The sequence below is a fragment of the Rhineura floridana genome, chromosome 2 (genome assembly GCF_030035675.1).
Source record: "Rhineura floridana isolate rRhiFlo1 chromosome 2, rRhiFlo1.hap2, whole genome shotgun sequence".
NCBI classification, from domain to species: domain Eukaryota; kingdom Metazoa; phylum Chordata; class Lepidosauria; order Squamata; family Rhineuridae; genus Rhineura; species Rhineura floridana.
Window position 1 is genome coordinate 100,350,194 of NC_084481.1, and position 26,838 is coordinate 100,377,031.

Sequence of the window (26,838 nt, forward strand, 5' to 3'; positions counted from 1 at the left end):
TATTAGATCTTTGCTTTTAGGAATGCAAGAAGCTGCCTCGTACTGGGTCAGACCATTGTTCCATCTAGCTCTGTACTGTTTACAGACTAGCAACAGCTTTCCAAAGTGTCTTTCCCAACCCTAGCTGGAGATGCCAGGACCTGAACCTGGGATCTTTTCCATGTAAAGTATGTTCTGTATCCACTGAGCTATGGCCCTCCCTAAAAAAGCCACATCCCAGGCATCTGACACATACCTAACTATAGGATTTTCTCATCCCCCCCCCTGCAAAACTATGCACTATAGATGTTGATTACACTTGGTTTGTTGTGCTAAAACATATATATTATACATGTATTTCTGTATATTGTGTAGTATTTGTCTATATATTTAACATTGTGCCTACTACATTTATATGAGATATTAGCCATCTTAATGTGTATTGACTTGATGGGGGGGGGGCTCCACCACCCTCTATAAGAGGAAGAGTTCTAGATGTTGGGTTGGTGGTAGTATTACGGCCCCATTCCACTAGAAGCATTTTTTCAACATTTCATAACTCTACTATTTCACAAGTCAATGAAAGCATGAAAAATTATGGAAAGCATTGTAAGGAAAATCAAGAGGTATTCCTACCCATGCTACTCATCTGAGAACGCTGACATACTTATTTATTTGTTTAATATCTTGCCCTTCCTCCCAGCAGGAGCCCACTTATCCACTTGTGAGCATTCTTGTACATATGAACATAAATTCTCACAAACAGTAATTAGCAGATGCAACCATATTAGTTAAAAGCTATCAGATGCTGCTAGTTTATTCAAGGCAAAACCAAGAGAACTGCTGGGAATAGAATGCTGTAGTTTGAAGTTTCAGATCTCTTAATAATTCCTTCTGGGAATGCAGCCAGGCTCTATGAGAGCTCTTACTATAAAATCAACTTGGCTACTAGCTACATAGGAAGGTTTACAGATCTGTGTAAGGTTACATAGTCTACATCTCTTATAAAATATATGTTTCCAAGACACCCTGCTCCAAGGGAAAACCTTTTGAAGGATACAATGTTTTACGGGAAGCTTGCTGCCTATGGCACTAGTAGCCTTAGCACCGCATCTTAGTAACAGCATTGTACAATGCAACAACAAAAAAAGGCCCTAAATGTCTGCCAGACTGTCAGCAACAGTGTCTTGGCATCTCTTTAGAAGAGATGAGAAGCCAGAGGCCACAATCAACAAAAAGAATTTGTACAGGACATGGCTTCATGCTATTGCAGGTGCGGAGAACTGTTGGCTTAAAAGCCTTGAGACATCTAGGAAATGTTCTGCCCTCTGCTGGATATTACAGCAAACTGCAAATTGTTTTATTCTGTGTACGGCTTGGTCACAACAAACAGAGGAAGACCCTGAGAAGCAAATGGGAGCCACTGCCTCCACCCACAGTATGTCATAAACAAGTGCTTGGGATAGTTTGACAGAGTTGAAAGCCTACTAGACATCAGGTTTTCCCCATCTGCATTTAAGCTTTTCAAAAGCTGGGGGAAGCTGTTAATGAGGTGGTGATAAGTCTTCATGAGAGTGGCAGACAACACAGCTGAAACTGAGCACGTTGGATGGCAGCAAGAACCTGACAGCTAGTTGGATGGCAATGGCACCAGCTCCTGTGCATCTGCCTCTTAGCATGGTGGTTTACATTTTATTAAAATTATTTTTTCTGTATTTTATGAGGGTCAACACAGGTGTCCCACCACAAAACCCTAATCCTGTTCCTTTTAGCAGCTGCCAAATTAGAGACAGCTTATCACAGGAAACACAGCTCTTCTTTTACACTTGAGGGCTGTTGGAGCAAAGTTTGGAATTTGGCATTGCTAGAAAAATATGGAGCAAGAAATGCCAGACGTCCAAGCTGGATTTAGAAAGGGAAGAGGCACCAGAGATCATATCGCAAACATACATTGGATAATGGAACGGACCAAGGAATTTCAGAAGGAAATCACCCTGTGCTTTATAGATTACAGCAAAGCCTTTGACTGTGTAGATTAGCCTTTCCCAACCGGTGTGCCTCCAGATGTGGTTGGACCACAACTCCCATCAGCCTCAGCCAGCATTGCCAATGATCAGGAAAGATGGGAATTGTGGTCCAACAACATCTGGAGGCACACTGGTTGGGAAAGGCTGGTGTAGATCATGAAAAACTATGGAATGCTTTAAAAGAAATGGAGGTGCCACAGCATCTGATTGTCCTGATGCGCAACCTATATTCTGGACAAGAGGCTACTGTAAGGACAGAATATGGAGAAACTGATTGGTTTTCCATCAGAAAGGGTGTGAGACAGGGGTGTACTTTATCACCCTATTTATTTAATCTGTACACAGAACATATCATACGGAAAGCAAGATTGGACCAAGATGAAGGAGGTGTGAAAATTGGAGGGAGAAATATCAATAATTTAAGATATGTAGACGATACCACACTACTAGCAGAAACCAGTAATGATTTGAAACAAATGCTGATGAAAGTTAAAGAGAAAAGCATAAAAACCGGACTACAGCTGAACGTCAAGAAGACTAAAGTAATGACAACAAAGATTTATGTAATTTTAAAGTTGACAATGAGGACACTGAACTTGTCAAGGATTATCAATACCTTGGCACAGTCATTAGCCAAAAGGGAGACAATAGTCAAGAAATCAGAAGAAGGCTAGGACTGGGGAGGGCAGCTATGAGAGAACTAGAAAAGGTCCTCAAATGCAAAGATGTATCACTGAACACTGAAGTCAGGATGATTCAGACCATGGTATTCCTGATCTCTATGTATGGATGTGAAAGTTGGACAGTGAAAAAAGCGGATAAGAGAAAAATCAACTCATTTGAAATGTGGTGTTGGAGGAGAGCTTTGTGCATACCATGGACTCAGAAAAAGACAAATAATTGGGTATGAGAACAAATTAAACCAGAACTATCATTAGAAGCTAAAATGATGATACTGAGGTTATCATACTTTGGACACATAATGAGAAGACATGATTCACTAGAAAAGACAATAGTGCTGGAAAAACAGAAGGGAGTAGAAAAAGAGGAAGACCAAACAAGAGTGATTTCATAAAGGAAGCCACAGACCTGAACTTACAAGATCTGAACAGGGTGGTGCTCTTGGAGGTCACTGATTCATAGGGTCGCCATAAGTCATAGTGGACTTAAAGGAACATAACAACAACAAGAAAAATTAACAGAGTACAGTTTGCAGGGGCTTGATAAAATTAGATAAATTTGCCAGTGCATACTAGCCTTTTTTGGCATTTCTTAATCGAGAAGGGTATGCTAGGCATCCTCCAGATATCCAACTGCACTTTTGGTCTGATCAAATTCATAGACCCTAATTCACAAAGAGAACTTTACTTATTGTATAGGAATAAAAATGTTACCCTCAACTTATGTATGCTAGAAATTTCTGTAATCTTCTCATCCCACCAAAACCCGACTGTTAAATACAGCTGCTAGTTTTGTGTTGTATTTTGTTGTGTCTTTGTTTTTCATACCCTTGTTAAATTGAATACAGGAGTTTAAAAAAAATCACCCCACCTTTCCATATAAAAATTTCAGGAGGGCTTCTTAGGCCCTCCATGCACTTCTGTGCAATGTATTAAGTAGCTTGAACAGCATCCTCCCCTCAGACCATGAGCTCAGTTTTAGTAGGGTCTTGGAAGGAGTCAAAGGAGGAACATACAGTAGGGCCCCACTCATACAGCGGGTTATGTTTCAGACCTCCGCCGAAAAGCAAAACCCGCTGAAAAGCAGAACTCCGTCAATAAAATAGTGCCTGATGCCCAAAAAATGCTGTAAAAGCAGAACAAGCACTGTATGAGTGGGGCCTTACTCTATTTGAAAGCCGCCATATTAGCAGAACACTGAAAAGTGGGGCCTACTGTAGGAAGCTGCCTTAGACTGAGTCAGACCATTGGTCCATCTAGTTCTGTACTGTCTACACTGACTTGCAGCATCTCTCTGGGGTTTTAGGCAGGAGCGTCTCCCAGCCTTATCTGGAGATGTCAGGGACTTCACTTGGGGCCTTCTGCGTGCAAGGCAGATGATCCACCACTGACATCTAGTCCTAAAAGCTCCTTTGAATCCTAATATGGTGAAGGAAAAAAATATCCTAGCATATGACAAACAATAGACCAAAGCTGGTGAAATTTGGAGAGGGAAAGTGATTAGTGGATCTTAAGAGGAAAGGGGTGCGTTTCCTCATCCAACTCAGAGCCACCCTCAATTTCATGAAGTCTACCTCCTCCTGACTGGAAAGGAAGAGAATCCCATATTGAGATCACTGTCCAGCAACAAAGAAAAAAGCAGTTAATCCCTGATCCGTGCCTTCTGCTATTATATTGTCAGCCTCTTCACACTTCTTTTGCAAGCAGAGGTTTTGAGGAAGTTAAACACTAAAGCGAAAACTAAACAAGAACATCCACTTTAACATAGATGGAGTAACAGGTGTGTTACAAGGGTATGAAATAAAAGGATCTTTTTCTGACCCAAAAGGGATAGCAGAGCAGGGGAAGATTTTGACAACAGCAGCCAAACTTTTCCTCTTGGACTACTTTTATTTGGTAAAATTCCAAAACTAACAACAGAATATTTTTGTTTTCCAGCCCCTCCTCCCTGAATGAGCAGCAAGGCTAGTGATAGAGAGGTCTTCTACCCACTTGGGTTCCCTACTCGGACTGGCACCTCCATAAAGCCAGAGTAGGCACAACTCACATCTCCCCAACACCAGACACAGTCATCTAGCCACACCTCATCCAAACAGATGAAGAGGAAAAAGATTCCCACTTCAAAACACAAGGAACAACTCAAAACAAATCCAAAAAGTATACTAAAAGACAACAGTGAATGAGCTGTGGGAAAAGTCTAGGTAGGGGGCACACCTTTGCCAACCGCTAGCGGTTACTCAATGGGAAATGGCTGAAACCAGTACTGGGTTGGCAGATGAGAGCCACAGGACTGGTGAGTCCAAGCAGGACTTTATGTCATCAACAGCCAATATTTCATCTGCAAGTCCCTAGCAAGATGGCTTCCGTTCAGAGAGATTCCCCACTTTCACCCAGGAGCATTGCTACTGCCTCTAGTGTTACAGTGCAACTGGCTAGGGGATCCCAGCTGCAGGTGGGAAACACTCCAAATGCTAGCATGAAGGAAGGAGCTAGGAAATATTTCCTCATCCAACTAGTGGATACGGGTGAGCTCTTCCACAATCTTGATTAGGTCATCCACTGTGGCCTCTCTCTTCATTCCACTGCCATCATCAATCTGAAACAAAAAGGCAAGAGGCATCAGAAGAAAAGCCATTTTGTGGAAACAATGGTCAGGGCATATAGCTCTTATTCCATTTCCTATCAGTGCAATCCTATGCAAGTTTACTCACAAGTAATTTCTACCATGTTTCATGGCACTTCCTCCTACATAAGCATGCATGGGATCATGGCCTCTCTAAACAATGAGAAAGGCTGCCTCAAGAACTTCTACTACACAAGTGGCTTTCCCATCTCACCTGTAGGTTAGCCACCACTTCTTGCATCTTGGGTCGGCTGATGTCCAGAAAGCTTTCGATTAAGTCTCCATCAATAAACCCAGTAGCTGGTTCTGTTTTGCGTTCTGTATGAAACGATCTCCAGGTGCAACCACGAATCAAGGAAACAAAACTTCAGCAGCACCAGCCTTAGGTTTTTCTACTGAGAACTATTACAAGTTCTCACACTTTACAAACAAAAATGGCAGAACACACATGACAACAGTGGTGTAGGATAACATTAATTGATCTCCCTATATAAATTAGACTACAGGTATAGCTCATGCCCAAAAATCTAAGTTAATGCCATAAAATAAATAGTAGTTCATCAGGAAGAGAAAGATATAAAAGGTGGGGGACCTTTTTAGGTGACATGGTCCAAATCTTTATCCTCCCCACACCCTGAGGGCCAACTCTTGACAGATGAATGGGACTATCCACCTGTCAATCAACTAACAGCATAATGATATCAGGTGATTGACAGGTGGCTGGTGCTGCCCACCTATTAAAGTTGGCCCACAGGGATGGGGGGGGAGGAGACTGCATGGAGAGCTCACTCCAATTCTGCTTTTTGCAGGGCTCAGGTAAGCAATAGTTTCCTGTAGCTCTTGCACACCCAAACCAAGCATGATTTAACTTGCTTCCCCTGCATATCAGCCAATCTGCAGGGAGTTCAGTCCTGCTTTCTGGAGGGATCAGCTGCATGAACATCCAGTCCTGCTGCATCTCTACCTGCCCCACACCTGACATCACATTCAATGGCAGAAGAAGAGGAATTGGAGAGATTTTATGCAGAAGTACAGGAAGAAATTGATCACATACCAAAACAAGATGTGCTGATAATCATGGGGGACTGGAATGCAAAAGAAGGGAACTGAGAAGAACTAGGAATTGTGGGGAAATGGAAAGCTGTTCTTAAAATACTTGGAAGAAACAAATCACCAGGAACAGATGGCATACCAATAGAGTTGCTACAAGCTACTGAGGATGAACCTGTCCAAATTTTGACAAAAATTTGTCAACAAATATGGAAAACTAAACAATAGCCCACAGACTAGAAGCGTTCAATATACATCCCAATTCCAAAGAAAGGGGATCCCAGGGAATACAGTGATTATCTAACTATTAATATCCCATGCAAGTAAAATAATGCATCCTGTTATCTCTTTTATAGAGTTCTTCAGTGTATTGCTTCCATCTTCCTTTTATTTCATCTCGGTCAGTCAGTGTGTTCCCCTGTGGATTATTCAACATCCCTACTCGTGGTTTAAATTTCCCTTTCATTTCTCTAATCTTTTGGAATAGGGCTCTTGTTCTACCCTTTTTGTTCTCCTCTTCTATTTCTGTACAATAACTATTGTAATTGTTCTCTTTGTCCCTATGTACTAGTCGCTGTATAGTTAATGTTCTAACAGTGTTTCTGTCTCCTTTTGCTTTCCTTCTCTTTTTAACCATTTTAAGAGTTTCTTCAGTCATCCACTGAGGTCTTTCTCTTTTTAACTGGAGGCATTGTCTGTTTGCATTCTTCCCTGATAATGTCTCTGACTTCAGTCCATAGTTCTTCTGGTTCTCTGTCAACTAAGTTTAAAGCCTCAAATCTGTTCCTTATTTGATCTTTATATTCTTCTGGAATGTTATTTAAATCGTATTTTGACATTATGATTGCTTTGTTCTTCTTCTTTAGCTTTACTGTGATTTTTGATATTACCAGTTCATGATCTGTACTGCAGTCTGCTCCTGGTCTTGTTTTTGCAGAAAGGATGGAACTTCTCCGTCTTCTGTTACCAATTATATAATCAATTTGATTCCTATATTGACCATTTGGTGATGTCTATGTGTACAATCATCTTTTCGGTTGCTCAAAAAATTTGTTTGCAAGAAACAAATTATTGGCTTCAGAGAATTCAATGTGTCTCTCCTGCTACATTTCTCCTACGCCCCATTTTCCCACAATTCCTAGTTCTTCTCTGTTCCCTACTTTTGCATTCCAGTCCCCCATGATTATCAGCACATCTTGTTTCGGTATGCGCAGAGCCACCCCTAGGCACCGGGATGTGGGGCGGTCCCCCACGCTTGGCGATCTGAGAAGCTGGGCTGCTGTGGAGTTTTTCCTCTCTCTTCAGCCATGCAGTGGCTGTCTCACCAGCTGCTTCCCGAGCTGATTTTAGGCGGGAGGTTTGAATCCCCTGCCTGCTCTTCGGCTGCGTGCCTGAGTCAATGGCTTCCCTGTGCTGCCGCCACTCATCAGCTGTGAAAATCTAGATTTTGACAAGTTGATTAATGATTTTGCGGAAGTGAAAGCAAGGAAAATAAATCTTTGACAATAAATATATAGTTTCTTATATTTGTATTATTTTTATTTTAATTCGAAAGTAATTGCCCATCAACAAAGCAGCCAGGCCCAGACATTTACAGAAATCATTAAATTCTGTCATTCTCGATATTTAAAATAATGGTTCTGCACAAAGTGTTTTCAATTGTTTAGTTAGGAAGATAAAGATGGGGAAATATGCCTAGAAATAGACTGCCATATCTAGCAGATATCAACAAAGGGAAGACAGATGTCGAGAGACCAGTGAAGAAATGGATATGTATGGAACAGGTTGACTAGAGGCCTATTCCCTGAAGTGAAGGTAATCATATTTGTATTTAATAGGTTGTTAGCCTCATATGTAAATATTATAATTACATATATTCGTAAATAAAATCTCTCTCTCTCTCTCTAAATATATATATATAGAGAGAGAAAGAATGGGGGGGGCAACTATGCTTTTGCCCCGGGCCCCGCACATGCTAAGGGTGGGCCTGGGTATGCATATGCAATCAATTTCTTCCGGTACTTCTGCATAAAATCTCTCAAATTCCTCCTCTTCTGCATATGCCATTGGAGCATAGACTTGGATGATGGTTATGTTAATAGGCTTCCTGTTTAATCTCACTGATATCACTCGCTCAGACCTTGCATTATAGCTCCTAATTGCTTTTGCTACATCACTTCTCACTATTAAGGCAACCCCAATTCTTCTTAATTTCTCATTTCCTGCATAAAATATTTTGTAGTTGCCTGAGTGAAAATATGCTAACAAAGCATATTACATACAACCCAATGGTAATACTAGAAGTATTCCCAGATTTGGGATACTGAGTGTAGAACAATTCTGGAAGGTTTTCCAGATGTTGGACTGCAACTTCTATTCAGCCCCAGACAGCATGACCAATAATCAAGTATGACTGGAGCTGTAGGCCAACATCAGCAGAACTACAGGTTTCCCATCTCAAGTAGATATGCATGGGATTTCACCTGTGAGTAAAGCAGAGAATGATATTTGGAGGTTGATACAAAACACGCTCACATGGAAGTTTATCAGACTTTGGCTGACTTCGAAGCATCCTCCCCCCTTATATTCCGCTTACTTCTTTAAGTAAATAACATATCTATGCCCAGTTTCTGCCTTCACTTTTGTTACAGGCCTAGCCTGGCTTTCATAAATTTCATTGTACAGAAATTAAAAATGCCAGTGATGTAGTGGCTCATCTATCTATCCATTCTTATTTCTCTTGATCTCTCTGCTGCCTTTGAAACTATTAACTTATCTTCTTTATTTTTGAACAGCCCCAAGCTCCAGGATTCTGTCCTGACCAAGTTTTTGTCTGTCCAATGACTCTTTTCTATTTCTCATTAATCTCTTTCCCACACTCTTGGTCCCCTTTTCTCCCTGTGTACCTTTCCACTCTGGCTTTGAATAATCATATTGAGGGCTGATGAAACAATCCAACTATATAACTCTGCTGCTGTCCTTTCTCCCTCAGTTCTCTAGTTACCTCTCAGTAAATTTTCCTCAGGTATTTTAACAGAACTTAACAGCTACATATGGACAACAGTGGGTTGACAACTTGTTCTTTGGCAATACTTAGTATCAATGGTACCACACATCTGTTGTCTGTATTTATTAATTGCCTTTCTCCTTGGAAAGGGACCCAAAATGACACAACACATAGAACTCTAGCTTTGGTGTTCTTTTTTTACCACGACAATTTTTCTTCCTTTGATTGAACTCTTATTGCAAAGACTCAGTTACATAATATCCCCCAAGAACGGCCCAATGGTTTCCAGTGATGCTCAGACAGTAGTCCCATTTTTCTAATTTAGGCTTCATTAATATTTTGTTTGTAAGGCTACCAGTCTCCATGTCTCTTATTTCTGTCCTCAGTGCCACAGTTCACCTGAGCACTCTCTCTCTCTATTGTATTTGCTTCTATACAGGCTCCTTAATCCACTTTAAATTTTTGTGTATTCTTATGTTCAAGATTCTCATTTCCTCTTTGCTATCTTTCTATACATGATCTTATTCATTGTACTCCACTCATCTCTTTTGTCATTCCTCACCTTTGTCTTTTTCTCTGGCTGTTCTCTATGCTTGAGATGCCTAGTCATACCTTGTTCGTCTTCTTTTTTAAAGTTTTAGACATCCCCCCAGACATATCTCTTTTACTGCTTTCTCCATTTAGATTCTTATCTCTGCAAGATCCATTTTGGGTTCAGCTCATGTTCCTGCTGCTTCCCTCTTCCCTCCCTCCCCATTATTTTGTTTGTGTTGTAGGTTGTAAGTCTGTGGACAGGGACCAGTCATTTAAAAAATATCCTTGTACTATGCCTAATATTTTAGAGCATTTCACACAATAAATAGTAGAACGATGGGAGAAAAAAAGGATATAAGGAATGTTCAATCTTTCCTACACTCTTAATGACTTTGTTAAGTCTGTTCTGCACATCCAGCAGGAAGTTATACCAGCTTTCTGACAGTGAAGTCACCAGCCCTATGGAGAAAAATAACTTTTAAAATGATATTTTCAAACAGTATTCAAGAGTTATCATTTAAATGTTCACCGTTGACTTACAAAGACTTTTGAGGCTGGTGCTTTATCTAGAGCTGAATTGCAAGATACAGCTTCTAATTCATATAGTCTTCACCCAAGGCCTCTACTACTCCATGTCCTTTTTCTACAAGCTCCAAGTTAGTAGTCTCCCACCCCATATCCCACTATCAGCAAACAATGAACGAGGTGCCTTCCCCATGACTACATGGGAAGATGGAGGAGGTCCCTGGCTGGCTCTAACCTTACCAATCATTCCATTGACTGTGCCAAAAAGCACCGAGCCCTGTGTCGGTGTGGATGTTTCACCCAGATTCTGCATGACGAGAGACCCGTGACAGAAGACATTGACAAACTCCCCCAGATGGAACAGCCCAAACTCCTGCAAATGCTGGCGTTCCTCATCAGTTGTGGCAGCACTGCAAAACAGAAATTCTGCTAGTAAAAATGATAGGGTAAACACCACACCCCTACTCCCAGTTGTAGATGCCACCTGTACACTTTAATCCATCTTTTAGGGGAAGCATCTCACCTGTCCTTCTGGCATACAAACAAGTTAAAAGCGTTCTCTGCCCCTAGGAAGTTGTCATCATCCAAAATCTCCACAGCACTCATCCAATTTGGATTAAAATCACGAGCAATCTAAAAGGGAAGGACAGATAGTTTGCTCTTGTGTTTTGAAATTCTCACTGCAAGCAAATTCATTATTTTCCTACCACAATCAAAAGTGCACTGCAGCTATAGGATCTTTTTCACCTAAACTGATCCTGGGGTAAGAGGCAGGACAAAGCTAGTGGAAAAAAACACAAACAAGACCTCAAGTGCAAAAAACTACCTTAGCACAAGATGTATGTAGTTCCAACCCCTGCCTCAGACTGAGAATTCTAAAACACTGTTAAACATTTTTAGACAAATATTTATTCACACATCAAAAAATTTAAAAGAATATTACTCTGCAATGTCAGTTAACCTAGTAAGTCACTCTGTTCACTATAAAGATCTAGTTTCAATGACGAGTATCAAAATCCTAACAGTCCTTAATATGGGTGAAATGAAGAGGGCCAGTCAGCCCAAGATATTTTGCTCCTGAAATGGGAAATCCATATGGTGCCCCACCTCAAAATCAGAATAATAAACACACTGAATAGACAATTTACTACCCTTTCATGGCTGCAACCCAAAAATATGCAGCCTAAGGGCACTCATCTCACACTGCCCAATGATAGGGCCAGCCTTTGTCAAGTAGGTTTGACAAATCATGTCTAAAACCCGACCCCTTATTGAGCTGTGATGAGAACGCCATAGCAAAAAGACATGGAAAACAGTCCTCGTCTCTCATATAGTGTTTTCATCTTTTCTGAAGCCTCTTACAAGGGCCTTCTGCCTGCTGCATTCATTAAGGTAACAGCCGCAAATCAATACCTCTTCAAAGTTCCCTTCCATAGGCTTATAGGCAAGCAAAAGGACAGAGCGCATTAGATCTCCAACTAAGATGAAGTCACCCTTCGTCTTTACATACAGCGCCATGATGTTGTTGTAATGATTGCACTCTGTGCGAAGCTCCTTCTCTGCTGTCCACTCATATAGCCGCACCTGGCAGAATAGAAAGATGTACAAGGCCAAAGCTAAAACAGAGCCAGGGACAACACAACAAGGTCAGACATGCTCCTCCTAGTCAATTAATCACCCCAGCTCTGGAGGACGCTGATGCAAGAACTCTTGGGAGCCTTACCGTGCTGTTTATGCTGGCTAAGAGTTTTCCATTGAACTCCACCATAGAATAGACAGCCCCTTTCACTTCTTTCTCAGCCAGACTCTGCAATTTACCTAGGATACACATCAATACAACAGTACTTGAAACAATGCATATGCTCCCTGCATCTCACCACATAACTAGAATTAGATACAGCCAGAGCATCATCAGAAATGCTGCAAGGATGCATGGGCCTAATGTTTCTATTGTGGGCACAGTTTAGTGTAAAGGTGAAAAGGTCTATGCCACAAGATGCAGCCTCCCCCATTCCTATACCAAAGCCTTTTCTCTTTTGCATAACACAGTATCATCCCACTGTATAAGGGCCATGGAAGAGATGTAGCCCATGGAGGTTGGTGCTAAGCCCTATCCCTGTTGTGTTGGGATGAGAACTGCTATAGCTGTGGCTATTTCTCTGCTTCTCTGAAGTCTCTTTCACTCCTGTAATGCTAAACAAAGCACGTCACTAAGATTCTTAATAGTTAATCATTCTTAGTATTTTATTAAGGTTAATGATTTTAGTTTTTTATTCATCTTTTCCAACAGCCATAAGACCTTCAGGATAATTCCACCAAAAGCTTCCATTTTCCTTGTGAAAAAGAAATTCTTCTGTGCGCCGGTCAGCATTCAGCTATTATCACTTTATCTGTTTAGAGTACACTAAAAATGGTTCATAACAAAGCATGAAAATAACAAACCAAAATATAAAACACCAGTACATTATTATCCATGCCATCTCTCTAAACTATTCACAATTGAAGACTGGAAGGGGCAGGATCCAGGAGGTTAGGCCAGCCTTTCCCAATGGTGTGCCTCCAGATGTTGTTGGACCACAACTCCCATAAGCCTCAGCCATTGGCAATGCTGGCTGAGGCTGATGGGAGTTGTGGTCCAACAACATCTGGAGGCACACTGGTTGGCAAGAAGTTTATGGCTGCTCAAGAATAGGGACAAGTAGCAGTGAATCAATGTTGTTTTGGGAAGGAGGTTTTTTTGGGGAAGCAGTGTGTGTGTTTTTTCCACCTGAAGCAGTTAACACAGTTCTTAAAACTTTGAGAACAAGGTCCAAGACTTCTACAGTAGAAGATTCTAGGAGCAAAAATCTCTCATGAGCAAAGGACAATTCTATAAGCAAGGGTAATAATGTCCAGAGGGCCTTAAAAATAAGCAAAAGCAGTGATCACAACAATGCCCATAAACCTCAGCAAATCACTAGTGGGAATGTGGAAATATGATTCAAATCTCCAGCTCTTACCATCAGAATAGTGGAACACCACAATACGACCCTGCTTGGGTTCAGCCTCATCAGGATACACCATGGCTGTGCCTACAATAAAATATGTGTTGGGGTCTTTGCCCAATTTGCAGGAGACCAGGCTTAGTGCATATTCATTCTGCAGAAATTGGTGCGCATGAAGAACTGAAGAGAAAAAAGGAAATTGTTGAATTAGACCTCAGCAAATACTCCTCAATGTACTGGCTGGAGCATCTTGTGTAAAATAGGTAACTACTAAAACTCACAGAAACTAAACATGTCCATTGACAATATTTCCATGAGAACATATGCTCTCAAGTTACCTCCCCCCCAGTCTCTTCTTACATCCTTAAGTGTCTCTCAAAAAGTGGACTTCTCATGAGAAGTAAAATTAGGATCGGTGGAGAAGTACCTTCAAATGTGTGCTGATCTATAATGAGTAGGTTGTGCACCTCTACTTCTTCACCAAATGAAGTCTCATGTGGGGCTGTGCTGCTAGAGAACAACTTGCTGGAACTCACACTGCTGGAGAGGGCCTGAAACACGGGAAAGAAGAGTAACTCCTTCAGACTACTTCTATAGGCCATCGAAACAGGAGCGGGATAAGAGAAAAAACAGGAGCATACAGCCAGGAGAAAAAAATAACCCAGCCCCAATGAATGAGGCAAGTGTGCCCTTTCCTTTTGACCATGGACATAAATCAGAGATTAAGATCTGCCAAACTTATGAAGACTAGGAGGATGTTTGGATTGGAGGGGGAAGAGGCCATCAAAAGGGTCAGCGAGCATATTTATGTTATAGTACCATTAACCAGCAGGAGATCAGTACTGCCAGGTTTCCTGTTTACTGAAGAGGCACTTGGAAATTAGCCTGGAAGAGAAGAAGTGTCAAAATGTCCTGGGGATCTGCTCATAAGAGCAGAGGGAGAAACTTAAGTAAATACTAGAAAACTAGGAGAACAAGGTTTTGAGTAACTAGAGAAACCCCGATGTGCTGGCCAGTCCAAAATAGTTATTTCTATCACAGAAAAGAGGTATTTAACCCAAAAATCAAAAGGTCACTACAACTCTCCACTCAAATCCAGACTGTCAGGAAAGAGAAGGAAGAGACTGCCCTTTTAGCAGAGCTCAATCACATGAAAGCAGGGATGATCCAAATGTTAAGCAATATAGGTATATTTCTGTAGCTACAAGAAGTCATATTACTGATGCCAGCAGCTTGCATGGCATCCTGCACATACATGTCTTCAGGGAAGTTCCTTTCACCTGGGTGCTTGCACTGGGTCTCAGTGCAGTGGTGCCTCCACTGGCATCCTGAACCTCAATGCGACTGGAGAGTACGCCAAAACATTGAGATACTTCCTGATAACAGATCTTCCTGCATGACAAAAAGGGACACGTAGGTAAGTAGAGAAAATGAACAGACACACAACTACTAACATAGTCATACCTGTGCCGCTTTGGTAAAATGTCATAGGAATGCACAGAGAAATAATATCCCCCTACCCCACCCCTAAGCCTCCTTATTAGAGCCCCTGAAGGTGCTCATTTCTTGCTCTGCTCACCTGGGTGACTCATAAAGGGGAACGGTGCGGATGTGCAGCTTCTGAATTTCATCAATGGTGCCAATAGTCAAAGTGCTGTTGTTGGCTAAAGCTAGGCTGCAAAGCAAAGACAAGTAAGGCATTTCACTTTAAAGAAAAAATTGTTCTCCCTCCACTATACATAGTGCCTCTTGAATCCAGAGTTCCTATCCATATAGCTAAAGCAATAAAAGAACCTGTAATTTAAGAAATGCACCAGTGCCAGGATTTCTCCTAACAGGATTTGCACCAAGTTAAAAAGATAAATATTACAGCAAAGGAAGTAATGTATGTTAAATGGGTGCAATGACTTGCAGTATCAAGGATTTCTTACCCAGGTATCAGAAACAAAGAAACCTGTAGGCAGTTGCATATGGATAATAAGGACCTGGGGTAGGAAGATGAGCGGTGTGGAGGAAGACAATCCATGAACTGATAATGTAGGTCAGGGATGGGGAATTTATGGCCCTCCAGATGTTACTGGACTACAGCTCCCATCATCCCTGACCATCAGCCATGTTGGTTGGGGCTGATGTCTACAGACACCCTAAATTTCCTTCAGAAAAACCAGAGACAATGCTGAGGCATCAACACAAACCTCACACCCATTCCATCTTGTCACAGTATCCTCTTCATCATGCTGTTTCTCTTTCCATTAGTTTATTAGCCCGATTCCAGAATAAATAATTTGAAACACTGAGAAATAATTTACCAGGTGCCTTACTTATCCTGTTTACTAATCATCAGCTTGAATTGGTATAATGAAACATAAAACACCAGGATCATTCAGTGGTATCTTGTGATGTCAAAAGTGATTTCATGTTATATACAGGTTACATATTGGGACAGAAATGCACCATGAAAATGCAGATCATTTATTCCAATATGAGGCAGATTTAAGAGGAACCTTGATTCCTGATCAAAGGGAAGAAACAGGGAGAATATTTACTATGAAGAAGCAGAGTAAATGCACCATTTCTGCTTGTTTTCTGAAGATTTAAAACTGGCTGCAAGAGGAATCAGAGGCAGAGTTAACACTGAAGCAGGAGCTACCTATCAGGAGTTTAAACAAGAAGCAAAGAATCAGGAATTCAAAAAGGATCACCTTCAAGCTTGATGAGTCCTGCTGTAAAGGAGTACTCTTTTACTCTCTATTTTGCTGTTATTGTTTTGACACTGGATTTTGAAAGGAAAACAAGCTAGTTTCATGATCTCTATATAGCCTAAGCAGACAGACCCAGCAGTTTGAATAGTGCATCCCCGGCTTGCATTGCTACCACACACCCATCCTGAAAACTCCACGAGAAAACTGCAGCACCCAAACACCAAGCAGGATCCCGGGGTGGGGGAAGTAAGCTCTGTGGGAAATAGGTCACTTACACAGGAGGAACAGAGCACACCCACCTATCAGGGTACCCATCTGAGTTGAGAGGGCACATGTAGTTCACCTCCTTAAGATTGACATTGGAGAAGACCAGTTTGTGGTTGCTGCTGTAAATCACTGTTGGGCGGTCAGAGCAGGCAAACACATTGGTGGTGGAGAGGGAACGGAAAGTCCTTAAAACAGTGGGCTGGGTACCGAGTGTCACTTTCTTACGATCACTCAGCAAACCTGTTGTGGGCAAGAACAGCATTAGAGCCTACCTACTTGGAGAAAGCAGAAAACAAAAGTACTGTAGCTGGAGTGTGACTGCTGCTTCTCCACTGCATGAAGACTAAGCAATTAAATTCTGTCACTCATCTAAAGAACATCAAGATCCCTGCATCAGCTCACTTTCCACAGAAATTCATTCCAGATAAAGAGAGCAGAAAACACCCCTTAAAATAGCTGCCCGAAAGGAGGAGGCAACAGTCTCAGTACAGAAATCCTGTTTAGATCTCAAGAGATCCTGCTCTTTTTTTAATCTATGAGCAATGTCCAAATTTTCTCAAGGCCAAACCAGATGCAAGGATGGAACATCTTCAATCAGACCCCCCCTTTTTTTTAAAGATAAAAGCAACTACAGGAGGAGGAGGGAACTGAGTAAGAGCCACAGAGGGAGGGATAGTAAGAGAGTGTATTAGCCCTTTCCTTCATGCTGCTTTCCAGTTTAAACCTTTCCCCCATGCTACTTTATTTTCCCACTGGGGAAAATGTGGAGATGCAACAACTTTCAGATGATTTAACGTGCATGATTTAAATGAAGCAAAATGGTGTAAAGTGAAATGATTTGAACTGTCCTGCAGCAGCTTTTACCTTCAACAACTGCAACATACCTGATCACAAATCTCCTGCTGTCCTATCTAGGTTGGCCCTCAGAAAGACCAGTAGAGAAAGTTTGAAGACAAGAAGCCTTCAACTCACCTGTCTCAATGTTCAGCCCAAAGTAGAAGAGAGCCCCATCCCCCAGGGCACAAAGCAGGTAATGGCTACTCTCAAAGGTAGTCATCAGAATCGAACGTGGGATAATCTCTGCAGAGAGAGGGGCAGAGCTCATCAGGATCACCCTTAGCAGTATTCACCTTTCCCAATACAGGACATACACAAACAACTCATACCTCCTCCCAACATCTCCTTGTGTAAGAGGTCAAACGAGGGCAACTTAAGAATGCGGGCCGATATGTCAGTCCAAAGGCCAATAGCACACAGAGGGGACATGCCACTGGTGTCTCCCAGGGGAGTGATGTCCAGGCAGGCCACCTCATGCTCCATCTCTGTGCAGCTGACAAGGAGGAAACATGTTAGTATTGCAGCAGGTAAAATGGTTTAGCACAAAATGCCTCAGGCGCAGGAGGCTCACACTCACCTTATCTGCTTGAGTTCCTGGGGATGGATCTCTAGATAGTACAGAACTCTCCCCACAGCCACCACCACTTGACTGCTGTTACAGGAAGCCACACTGATGTTCTTCCCATTGGGCTCTTTCCATTCACTTGCAAGGGCCTTGGGCTCCTGAGTGACAAGCCGTACTGAGGCAGATGTGATCTAAAGGAAGAAACACAAATTGGTACTTCTTCCCGATTCAAAGGCAGGTTATTCTTTAGGCCTCTGTCCAAATACAACAGATGTGCTGTATGACATCTTGACAGGATGTCATACTTTAAAGCAGTGCTAGCTAACTTGTGGCCTTCCAGATGTGGTTGGACTTCAGGTCCCATCAATCCTAGGTAGCATGGCCAGTGGTTAGGGATTATGGGAGTTGTAGCCCAACAACAACTGGAGGGTGGGAAGTTATCCACTCCTGCTTTGAAAGGTTTTATCTTCATGAAAAGTTTGCGTGTTACCTGGATTAGCTGCTGATGGGCCACATTGCCACAGAAAAAAGTTTGCTGATCGTCCACAAATCCTGTCAATTCAGTTTCCTCTACTTCCTCTCCATTCAACATCAAAACTCTGCAAAATATAGGAAGACTCAGTCAAACTTATCTGCAAACACACGCCAGTCTTCAAGGCTCAGCCCTACAATGCATTAACATTTTTTCTACCTGGTTTGGCCCACAAAAGACAGCACTAAGGTGTTATCAGTTTCACGGTGCGAGTCTGACCTCAGAGGCCACAATCCTGCAGTGCAGAGACATACAAAATATTATGTCAAGTGTCCATGAAAGACCAAGGAATCTCATAACTCAAACACACCAAGCAAGCACATTTTCCTGCCTCATTCCTTCTAAAGCAGCAGATGCTGTTTACTGCATGCTTACAATTCTCATTTCCAGGCTACAACAAACTATACAGACAACAATATAGTTTTCTCTGATTCTAAGGTTTAGGTCTTCACAGAATACAGAAGGGGAGGGCAAAGATAAAGAACATAACGATGGAAGGCAAATGCATGGCAACCAGAAAGATGTAAGATTCAAACAGAAAAAATATGAGATACTGAAATCTTGCAATCTTATCTACTGAAAACTTGCCAGCCTCTAAGCCTTCACTAAACACTACCTGAGGTTTTCTAAACTTTTCTACACATCCATGAGGGCTAGAATCCCACACTTTTTTTTAACAAAGTGAAAAGCTCGTTCATAAAAAATCATGTGTGACAACCTTAGCAATAGTGAAAACCCAAAACCTATTTGCAATATGCACTAATGCTACTGCAGACAGTGCCACAAATTATCCATTTGTATCAGGACAACACACCTTTAATCCCTGGCAGATCAATGCTGGCATGTTCGTGAATCCCAATCCCATTCCGGATGATCCTCAGAGAGCCCTCCTTAAAAGCACCAGAGCATGTAACCAGCTGTGGAAACAGGAGAACGACCATTAGAAAAGCCTAACTGACATTAATAATAATAATAGGCAATAGACATGACATTTGGTAATGGGCATTAATAATCTAATTTAATTCTTGAGGGGAGGGAAGCTTTTCTTGCAATCTACTAGAGAGTCAATTAGGCTAATGTCTAAAGGGAGATAAGATTCTACATCCAGTCCCAATCTTGTAGGAAAGAAATTTAATTCCAGAAAGGACCCACTACTCAGACATGGGAGCAGTATGACCGAGGACATTGGGAGGGGGCAGCTGGGAAAGAGAAGGCTAAGTCAGCATTCTCTGAAACAGCCTCTCCACTTTATTGCATGCACAGCCAGAACAGTAATCATTTTCAGTCTACCATCAAATTAACTAGACAACCTTTTCAGGCCTAGGGACACATTTGGAAAATTAAAAAAACTGTCATGGGCACACAAAACACCTATTTCACAGAGGAAAATCTGGCAATGCTCAGAAATCGCCCCTAACTCCCCACAGCAAAAACATCCATACTCTCCACAAAAAATATCAGAGGGGACAAAAGGAGGCACCACTCCAAAGGAACCCCCCCAACAAGCCACTCCCCTTAATTTCTTTTTTTTTTAATTAAAAACTGGGAGGGACAGGGGGCCTTAGTGGGCATATGAAGGCACTGTGGTGCCCACAGGCACCACACTGGAGACCCCAGAACAAGAGTCAGCGTACAGTGCTGGACAGTATGTCAGACTCTGGTTCAAAACTCTGCTTGGTCATGAACCACACTAGATGATCATGGGCCAGTCACCATTTGGACAGTCAGAATCAGAATGTTTATTGCGGTCAAGAGACCCATACAGAAAATATAGAATACAAGAATAAAATAGTATACAGTGATATAAATGTTAAAAGAAACCCAATACAATATGAGAGCAAAGTAAAATCTATAGTAGGACTTTCAGAACAGAGATTTGGATCGCTTGGATTGGGCTGCATGAACAAATTTAGCTACTGAGATCGTAAGGGACCTATCTGAGCCTGCCAAAAGAGAGAGTAACAGACACTCGGGAGATTTGTTAGAGAACTTTTTAGTAATTGGAAATATATATTGATAACATTCCGACGAATACAATGGGCAGACGAAAAAAACATGTAAAAGGGTTTCTATACTACCCGCCTCACAGGGACAAATACGTTGGTCATAAGCTATTCCCTGGTATCTCCCTTTCAACAGTGCTGAGGTTAGGCAGTTGAATCTGGCCTTGGCAAATGCTTGCCGATATTTAGGAACCGTTAGAAAATCTAAGTATAGGGTGTAATTCAATGGGTCAAAGCTCAATTTATGGTGCAGGGGTGAGCAGACTTTAGATGCTGCACAGGTGGAGCTTTGGAGATCTATATCCCTAAGTCGGGTTCTTATAGTGTGTTTGGCCATTACAAAATCTTGAGTAGATAAATATTCTAAAGAGGGGCCTAACCTGGGAAGTTTAACATCCATGTGGAAAGGTAAGAGTCATTCCAGAGAAGTGCTAGATACCCAGGTGGACAGTCATAGGATAGTTTAAGCCAGTAGTTGAAGGCAATAGACCAAACTTGGCATTCCATCGAGGTTAGACCAGCTTCTAACCTAAGGGCGGCATTCGGGACACAACTAGGGACACCAAAAATCTGTCATAAAAAAATTGAAAGTACAGATTCTACTGTAGTATTATAAGCGCAAATCCAAAGAGGAGCACCATATAATAGTTGAGGGATGATCTTGGATCTAAAAACCTGTAAAGCTGCAGGAATAAATTGTCCCCCTTTAGTGTGAAAATAGCGTAATAGACTCTTCACTGTAGACCGGGCTGTCAGAACAGCCGCACGAATGTGAGGCACCCAAGAGAGAGAGGAATGAAACATAAAGCCAAGATATTTATAGCACGTAACTTGAGCAATTTGATGGCCATTGATTGTCCAGTGAGAGACTGTGGATCGCTTTGCAAAGGCTAAAATTTTGGTTTTGGAAAAATTTATGGTTAGGTGATTATCGGTGCAATATGACATAAAAACTCGGAGTAGGCGTTTGAGACCAACTTTGGAAAATGATAAAAGGGCCGCATCATCTGGATATAGCAGAATACGGCATCTATGATCACTTACTTTAGGAGAATGGAAATTTGGAGAGTGGCACCTTGTTCCCAGGTCGTTCAAAAAGAGATTGAAAAGTAGGGGAGCCAAGACACAGCCCTGCCTAACACCTTTTGTTGTGGGAATCGAATTGGTCAGGCCCCCATCACGTCCACATCAGACACGCAAGGAGGTATTCAGGTGCAAATTATGAATAAGGAACAGCAATCTTTTATCGATTGTTGTATTTACCAGTTTGGCCCATAATTTGTCCCTTGGGATGGAATCGAAGGCGGACTTTAGGTCAACAAATGCGACATATAGGCCACTCCCCATTTGATTCCTGTATTTTTCTGCCAGGTGATATAGAAGTAGGCAGTGGTCCAGTACAGATCTGCCCCTCCTAAATCCTGCCTGTTCCCATCCCAGGATGTTATCCTCCTCTATCCAAGTTGTCAGTTTCCTCTTCAGATAGCTGGCATAGAGTTTCCCTATTACCGAGAGGAGGCTGATTGGCCTATAGCTAGCGGGATCGTCTTTTGGGCCTTTCTTATAAATGGGAATAACTATAGCCTCCTGCCATGTCTCAGGAAGATGTCCAGTGTTGTTTATTAGAGTAAATAGATTAGCCAACATGGGAGCCCACCAATCTTGGTGTGACTTCAGAAGCTCCGGAGGTAGATTATCACTACCCGGGGCTTTGGCAGATTTTAAGCCACCAATCAGGTTTATTATCTTGTTCTGAGAAACAGGTGGCCAAGCTGGAAGAGTTTCAGGGTCAAAGGTGAGGAGGGACTTTGAGGGGTTATAGTGGATACCTTCACTGGAATCACTGAAGTATTGTTCCCATATATGGGAGGGAATATTACATGACGCTTGATTGGTGGACCTCATAGTTCCGTTGACAAGAGACCAGAAACTTTTGGAATTTTTGGTCTTGGCTGCATGAATTAGGGACTTCCAACCCTCATATTGTGCTTGCCTCTTTTTGGTAGCTATTAGGGACTTATATTTCTTTTTAGTATTATAGTACTCATGTGGCAGCGTATTGGCGTTGTGCTGTCGATATTCTAAATATATCTGTCTTAGATGCCTCTTGACAGATAAACACTCTGCGTCAAACCATCTTGGAAGGCCTGCTCCTAGGTTTGTTCTGGGGGCAGAAGAATTGGGAGTTAGAAAGGAATTTAAAGCCGTGGTCAGGGAATGGTAAACATTTAAGGCCGTTTGAAGATTAGAAGTATTCCCTAGCTGCTCCTGAATATCCAAGGCGGAGGAAGAGGAAATGAAAGTTACTATCTTAGAAGCTACTGGGGGGACCAGATAGAGCTCCTATGTGTGAAGTACATTGTGTTGGCTACCGGGTTGTACTCCACATCTAATCGGCTCTTCTCTTTTAGTTGAAGTAAGAGTGATAGGGGAAGATGGTCACTGTCTGGTCTCGTACCTACAGTGAAGTTAACAATTGAGTTCAATAGCTGGTGGGAGGTTATCGCGTAGTCGATTACACTATTTCCCCTGCTAGAAATGTAAGTATATTCAGCACATATATCCAGAGGATTTAGGCCATTAAGGATAGTAAGATTGTGACTTCCAACTAAACGGGTTAGGCAGATTCCAGGGTGATTAACCCTGGAGTCCTTTGAGACCCTATCAAAAGTAGGGAGATAATGTTGATTATCCTCACCCTCCCACAGTTTAGATGCAAGGAGACTATCATTATTGGGACCAATCCTGGCGTTAAAATCTCCCATAATAATTAGTAGGGCTTTGGGAAAGCTGGACTCCAGCTCTGTAATATAGTTGTCTAGGTTGTCCCATAATTTATCAGTGTGTGCCCTTGCCACAGCAGGAGGCATATAGACATTAATTAGGAGAAGGGATAGAGTATGGAACATCAGCAAAACAGCCATAGCAAGATTGTTACATGGATGGATATTCCTGGAGTGAACAGTCAGTGTAGTGGAGATTAGTACTGCCATGCCTCCTTTAGCTCTACCTGGGCATTTAGCCAGAGAGGGAGCTGCTGGTAGTTTGATAGAGACAAAGCCATCCAAAAGTAGATTATGAGTAGACCAAGTCTCCTGAAGGAGAACTATGTCATGTTGGTTCAGGTAATTAGTTAATTCTGAATTGTTTTGCTTGGCATTCCATCCCGCTATGTTCCATGATAGAAGATGTAAAGGGGGGTTTAAGAGCGGTGCTGTTCGATGATTAGAAAAAGATGTTAGTGATCCGTATAAAGGTGTTATTGTAGAAGAAGAGTGTCAATGTAATTCCTCAATTCGATTTAAAGAACCTGCGTCGTCCACAAAAATTGGACCAGATGACTTATATGAGGCCACCTTCTTAGTTGCAGTTTGTGCTAACTTGGGTAGAGGTAATTCCGGAACAGATAGGAATGAAGAGGAATTTTTTTCAGAGGAACTCACGTCCGGATTCATGTCCACTAGGCGCTGAATTAAGTGGCGTAATTTATTGATGATCATCGCTCGCTCGGTATTCGGTAATTGAGAATATAACACCGTGAGTTGAAACTCCTCCGGCTCCAATTCATGCATTAAAGTAGTCAGAGTTTGGGTCCGAGTAGGGAGATCCGCGGGTTGACTTGACAATGCAGGACTGAGCTGTGAAAAGGACCTTAGGTGTTCATATATGGGTGACGTCCCTGTTCCCGTATAGGTCAGCCTAGACGATTGTGAAATGCTGGTTACTAGTGGTGAGGGAGAAGCCGAGTTGATGTAGTAGTGCTGTATTGTTAATCCCCTAGCCATGAGTTTCTCCCTTATATAATAAATCTGGCTGGCAATAACAGGAGTATGGAAGGTAACAATCAAGCACCAATAGTCAGGATTAGTGGTTACATTAACCATGGACTTGATATAGTTCGTACGGTGTGGTGGATGTAAAAATTGGGCGAACCAGTTATCCAAAAATGGGATACTCGGGAAGGAGGGCCAACGTCCTGGTGCCCTATGATTAAAGGACACTACCAGTTTTCCAGGTTGTAAGACAAGGTTCCAAGGACTTTGGATATTGACAGAGGGTAGCCTTGAATTCGATTGTGGCGTCCGTGGAAGGAGATTTTCTTCCCAGGTCTTATTTAGGTCTTCATAACTGGAAGATTTGTCCCATTGTTTTGTAGTGGAGCCATTCTTTTGCAAGCGGCTGATATTAGATTTGGTCTGGCAATGCTCCCTCAGGGTGTGCGTTGACGTCTGGGTATCCAGGAGCTTAAACAGTGGCTTAAAATTCATTTTCCTATCCGGGATAGATTTAATATTTTTGATGTTCTTTGATTTCTTTGTCAGCCTAATCTACCACACAGGGTTGTTCTGAGGGTAAAATGAGGGAGGGCCACATATACTGCTCCATGTAACTTGGAGGAAAGATGTGATTAAAATGAACCATTATTTCAAGAAGTATACAAAATTGCCTCTCCTAGTGAGTGAGATCAGGCATTGTAAGCATAGAGAAGGAATTTACCTGTCCTTGGCCCTGTCTCTCAAGATCTACCACACACATGTCCACAATGGGGCCGAGGTTGGTGAAGGTTTCCATGGCGACAACGTATGAGCCTTGCTCATTACTGTCTACGTTGAGCTAGGAATGAAAATAAGATTACTAAGCTTCTCAAGAAAGCACAAGCAGAACAAAGTCTGTCAAAAATACTGCACAGCAAGAGCTCTAAATGATGTCGGAAATAAATCTAGTGTTAGCCCACCTATGCCGTTGAAATAAACACACACACACACAGCAGGCAGAAGATAGGCAAGCAACTATCTGTGGGCGCACAGTTAACAAGTTCACCGAGGGCTGCATTTTACCTTTACAAGTTGGGAGTCCCCAAGCCGAGAGCCAACAAACACAACACCATTGTCTAGGTAAGTCAGGCATTCAGCAATGGATGTCTAGTGGTGGATAAAGCACAGAAAGAAAGTCTTTTTAAAATATTTATTTATATAATTATTTATTAAAAGTATGTCTAAACCACCTTTCTGCCCACATGGACTCCACATGTGATATACAACTTTAAAAATACTTTGCTAAATCTGCTGATACTTTAGAACAAATGAAAAATATTGCCAGTCAACAGGTTTTGAAACATAAGCCAGTGTGGTGCAGCAGACAGAACCTGGAGATCTTTTGTAGAAAACCAAGATACCAATCCTCACAACTATTAAAACTTGTTGAGCAGCATGGGACAACCTTGGACCCTCCGTCTCTCTGTCTCATCTAGCTCACTGGATTACTGTAAGATTAACACACTTCTCCAAGCTCCTTTGAGGAACACTGGGATACAAATGTTACATATAGATTATAAATAAAATAAATTTAAGAACCGAAAGCACAATTGGATCTGTGAGAAAATCTCCAGGGACAGAGAGCTACGACTGAGGGAAATCCTCAATTTATGAATTCCCAAAGACAATTCTCTAGGTAACAAAAGACTCCTGAACGTGACAGTGCTTGGCTCTTTTAGGGTGACCCAAATTCATATGCTTTATAGTATTATTTTATTAAATTTCTTTCCCACCCTCCCTCTCAAAAGAAGCCCAGGGTGGCAAACGGAATAAAACACTAAAAACATATTTAAAAATATTTAAAAAGATATTTTTAAAAATTCCAACACAGATGCAGACTGGGATAAGGTCTTTACTTAAAAGGCTTGTTGAAAGAGGAAGGTCTTCAGTAGGTGCCAAAAAGACAACAGAGATGGCTCCTGTTAAATATTTAAAAGGAGTGCGTTCCAAAGGGTAGGTGTCACAAAACTAAAGGTCCACTTCCTATGTTGTGTGGAATGGACCTCCTGATAAGAGGGTCTCTGCAGGAGGCTCACCTGCACAGTGCAGTGACCAACTGGGTATATAAGGTGTAAGATGATTTTTCAGGTATCCTGGTCCCAAGCTGTATAGCGCTTCAAACACCACCACCAGCACCTTGAACCGAAAGTTACTGCTTGGAGAAGGGCTCATCCTGTCCAGTCTCTGCTGGGGACTCTCCTTCCCCACCTGCTCCTTAGCTTCCCAAAGGCCTTTTCCAACCCACATCACACCAAATGCCCCAGAAATGGGAGGAGAGAAGAACTACCTCTCCAAGAAGCTCCACACGCAGGTCCTTGAGACTGACACCACCATCCATCTGCTCCTCCTTCTCCAATAACAGCATGAAGAGGCGACCCTCCATGTCCCCAAGAAGGTAACGGGACCCATTTGGATCCACACGGTTATGACATACAATTGTACTTTGCTGTTTCACAAAAGAGGCATTATTCAGAATTCTTCTGAGAAGCAAGACAACATTTATATTAAATTACTACCTCTGAATACATTGTTTTTTCCCAAAAACAGATGCCTCAGGACTGAAAAACAGTGGGGGAGTTTAAAAGAAGGTAAAAACCTTAAAAGCAGGACTAAACAATAAATAACTTCCATCTTATCATTCCTGTGTTGCCATCACTATTATTAGTAGAAGATGCTTTTAGCTGCAACAATCTTGACTGACAGGCTGT

At 42.0% G+C, this 26,838-nt stretch overlaps 1 protein-coding gene across 1 annotated transcript in view; it reads right to left on the bottom strand.

Annotated features, from left to right (window-relative positions):
- Positions 1 to 26,838, bottom strand: part of DDB1 (damage specific DNA binding protein 1) — a 41,572-nt gene continuing 14,734 nt past the window's right edge. Inside the window, exons 7-27 of the mRNA XM_061609786.1 lie at positions 26,418 to 26,576; positions 25,154 to 25,237; positions 24,813 to 24,929; positions 19,127 to 19,229; positions 18,472 to 18,547; positions 18,271 to 18,379; positions 17,793 to 17,971; positions 17,545 to 17,708; positions 17,351 to 17,458; positions 16,411 to 16,618; positions 14,989 to 15,084; positions 14,690 to 14,801; positions 13,837 to 13,960; positions 13,425 to 13,589; positions 12,149 to 12,243; positions 11,839 to 12,009; positions 10,949 to 11,058; positions 10,666 to 10,835; positions 10,257 to 10,359; positions 5,524 to 5,647; positions 1 to 5,282 (exon numbers count right to left, since the gene is read on the bottom strand). Coding sequence (XP_061465770.1) covers positions 5,199 to 5,282; positions 5,524 to 5,647; positions 10,257 to 10,359; positions 10,666 to 10,835; positions 10,949 to 11,058; positions 11,839 to 12,009; positions 12,149 to 12,243; positions 13,425 to 13,589; positions 13,837 to 13,960; positions 14,690 to 14,801; positions 14,989 to 15,084; positions 16,411 to 16,618; positions 17,351 to 17,458; positions 17,545 to 17,708; positions 17,793 to 17,971; positions 18,271 to 18,379; positions 18,472 to 18,547; positions 19,127 to 19,229; positions 24,813 to 24,929; positions 25,154 to 25,237; positions 26,418 to 26,576 — 2,661 coding nt within the window. The 3' untranslated portion in view covers positions 1 to 5,198. The remainder of the gene's footprint in view (positions 5,283 to 5,523; positions 5,648 to 10,256; positions 10,360 to 10,665; positions 10,836 to 10,948; positions 11,059 to 11,838; positions 12,010 to 12,148; positions 12,244 to 13,424; positions 13,590 to 13,836; positions 13,961 to 14,689; positions 14,802 to 14,988; positions 15,085 to 16,410; positions 16,619 to 17,350; positions 17,459 to 17,544; positions 17,709 to 17,792; positions 17,972 to 18,270; positions 18,380 to 18,471; positions 18,548 to 19,126; positions 19,230 to 24,812; positions 24,930 to 25,153; positions 25,238 to 26,417; positions 26,577 to 26,838) is intronic.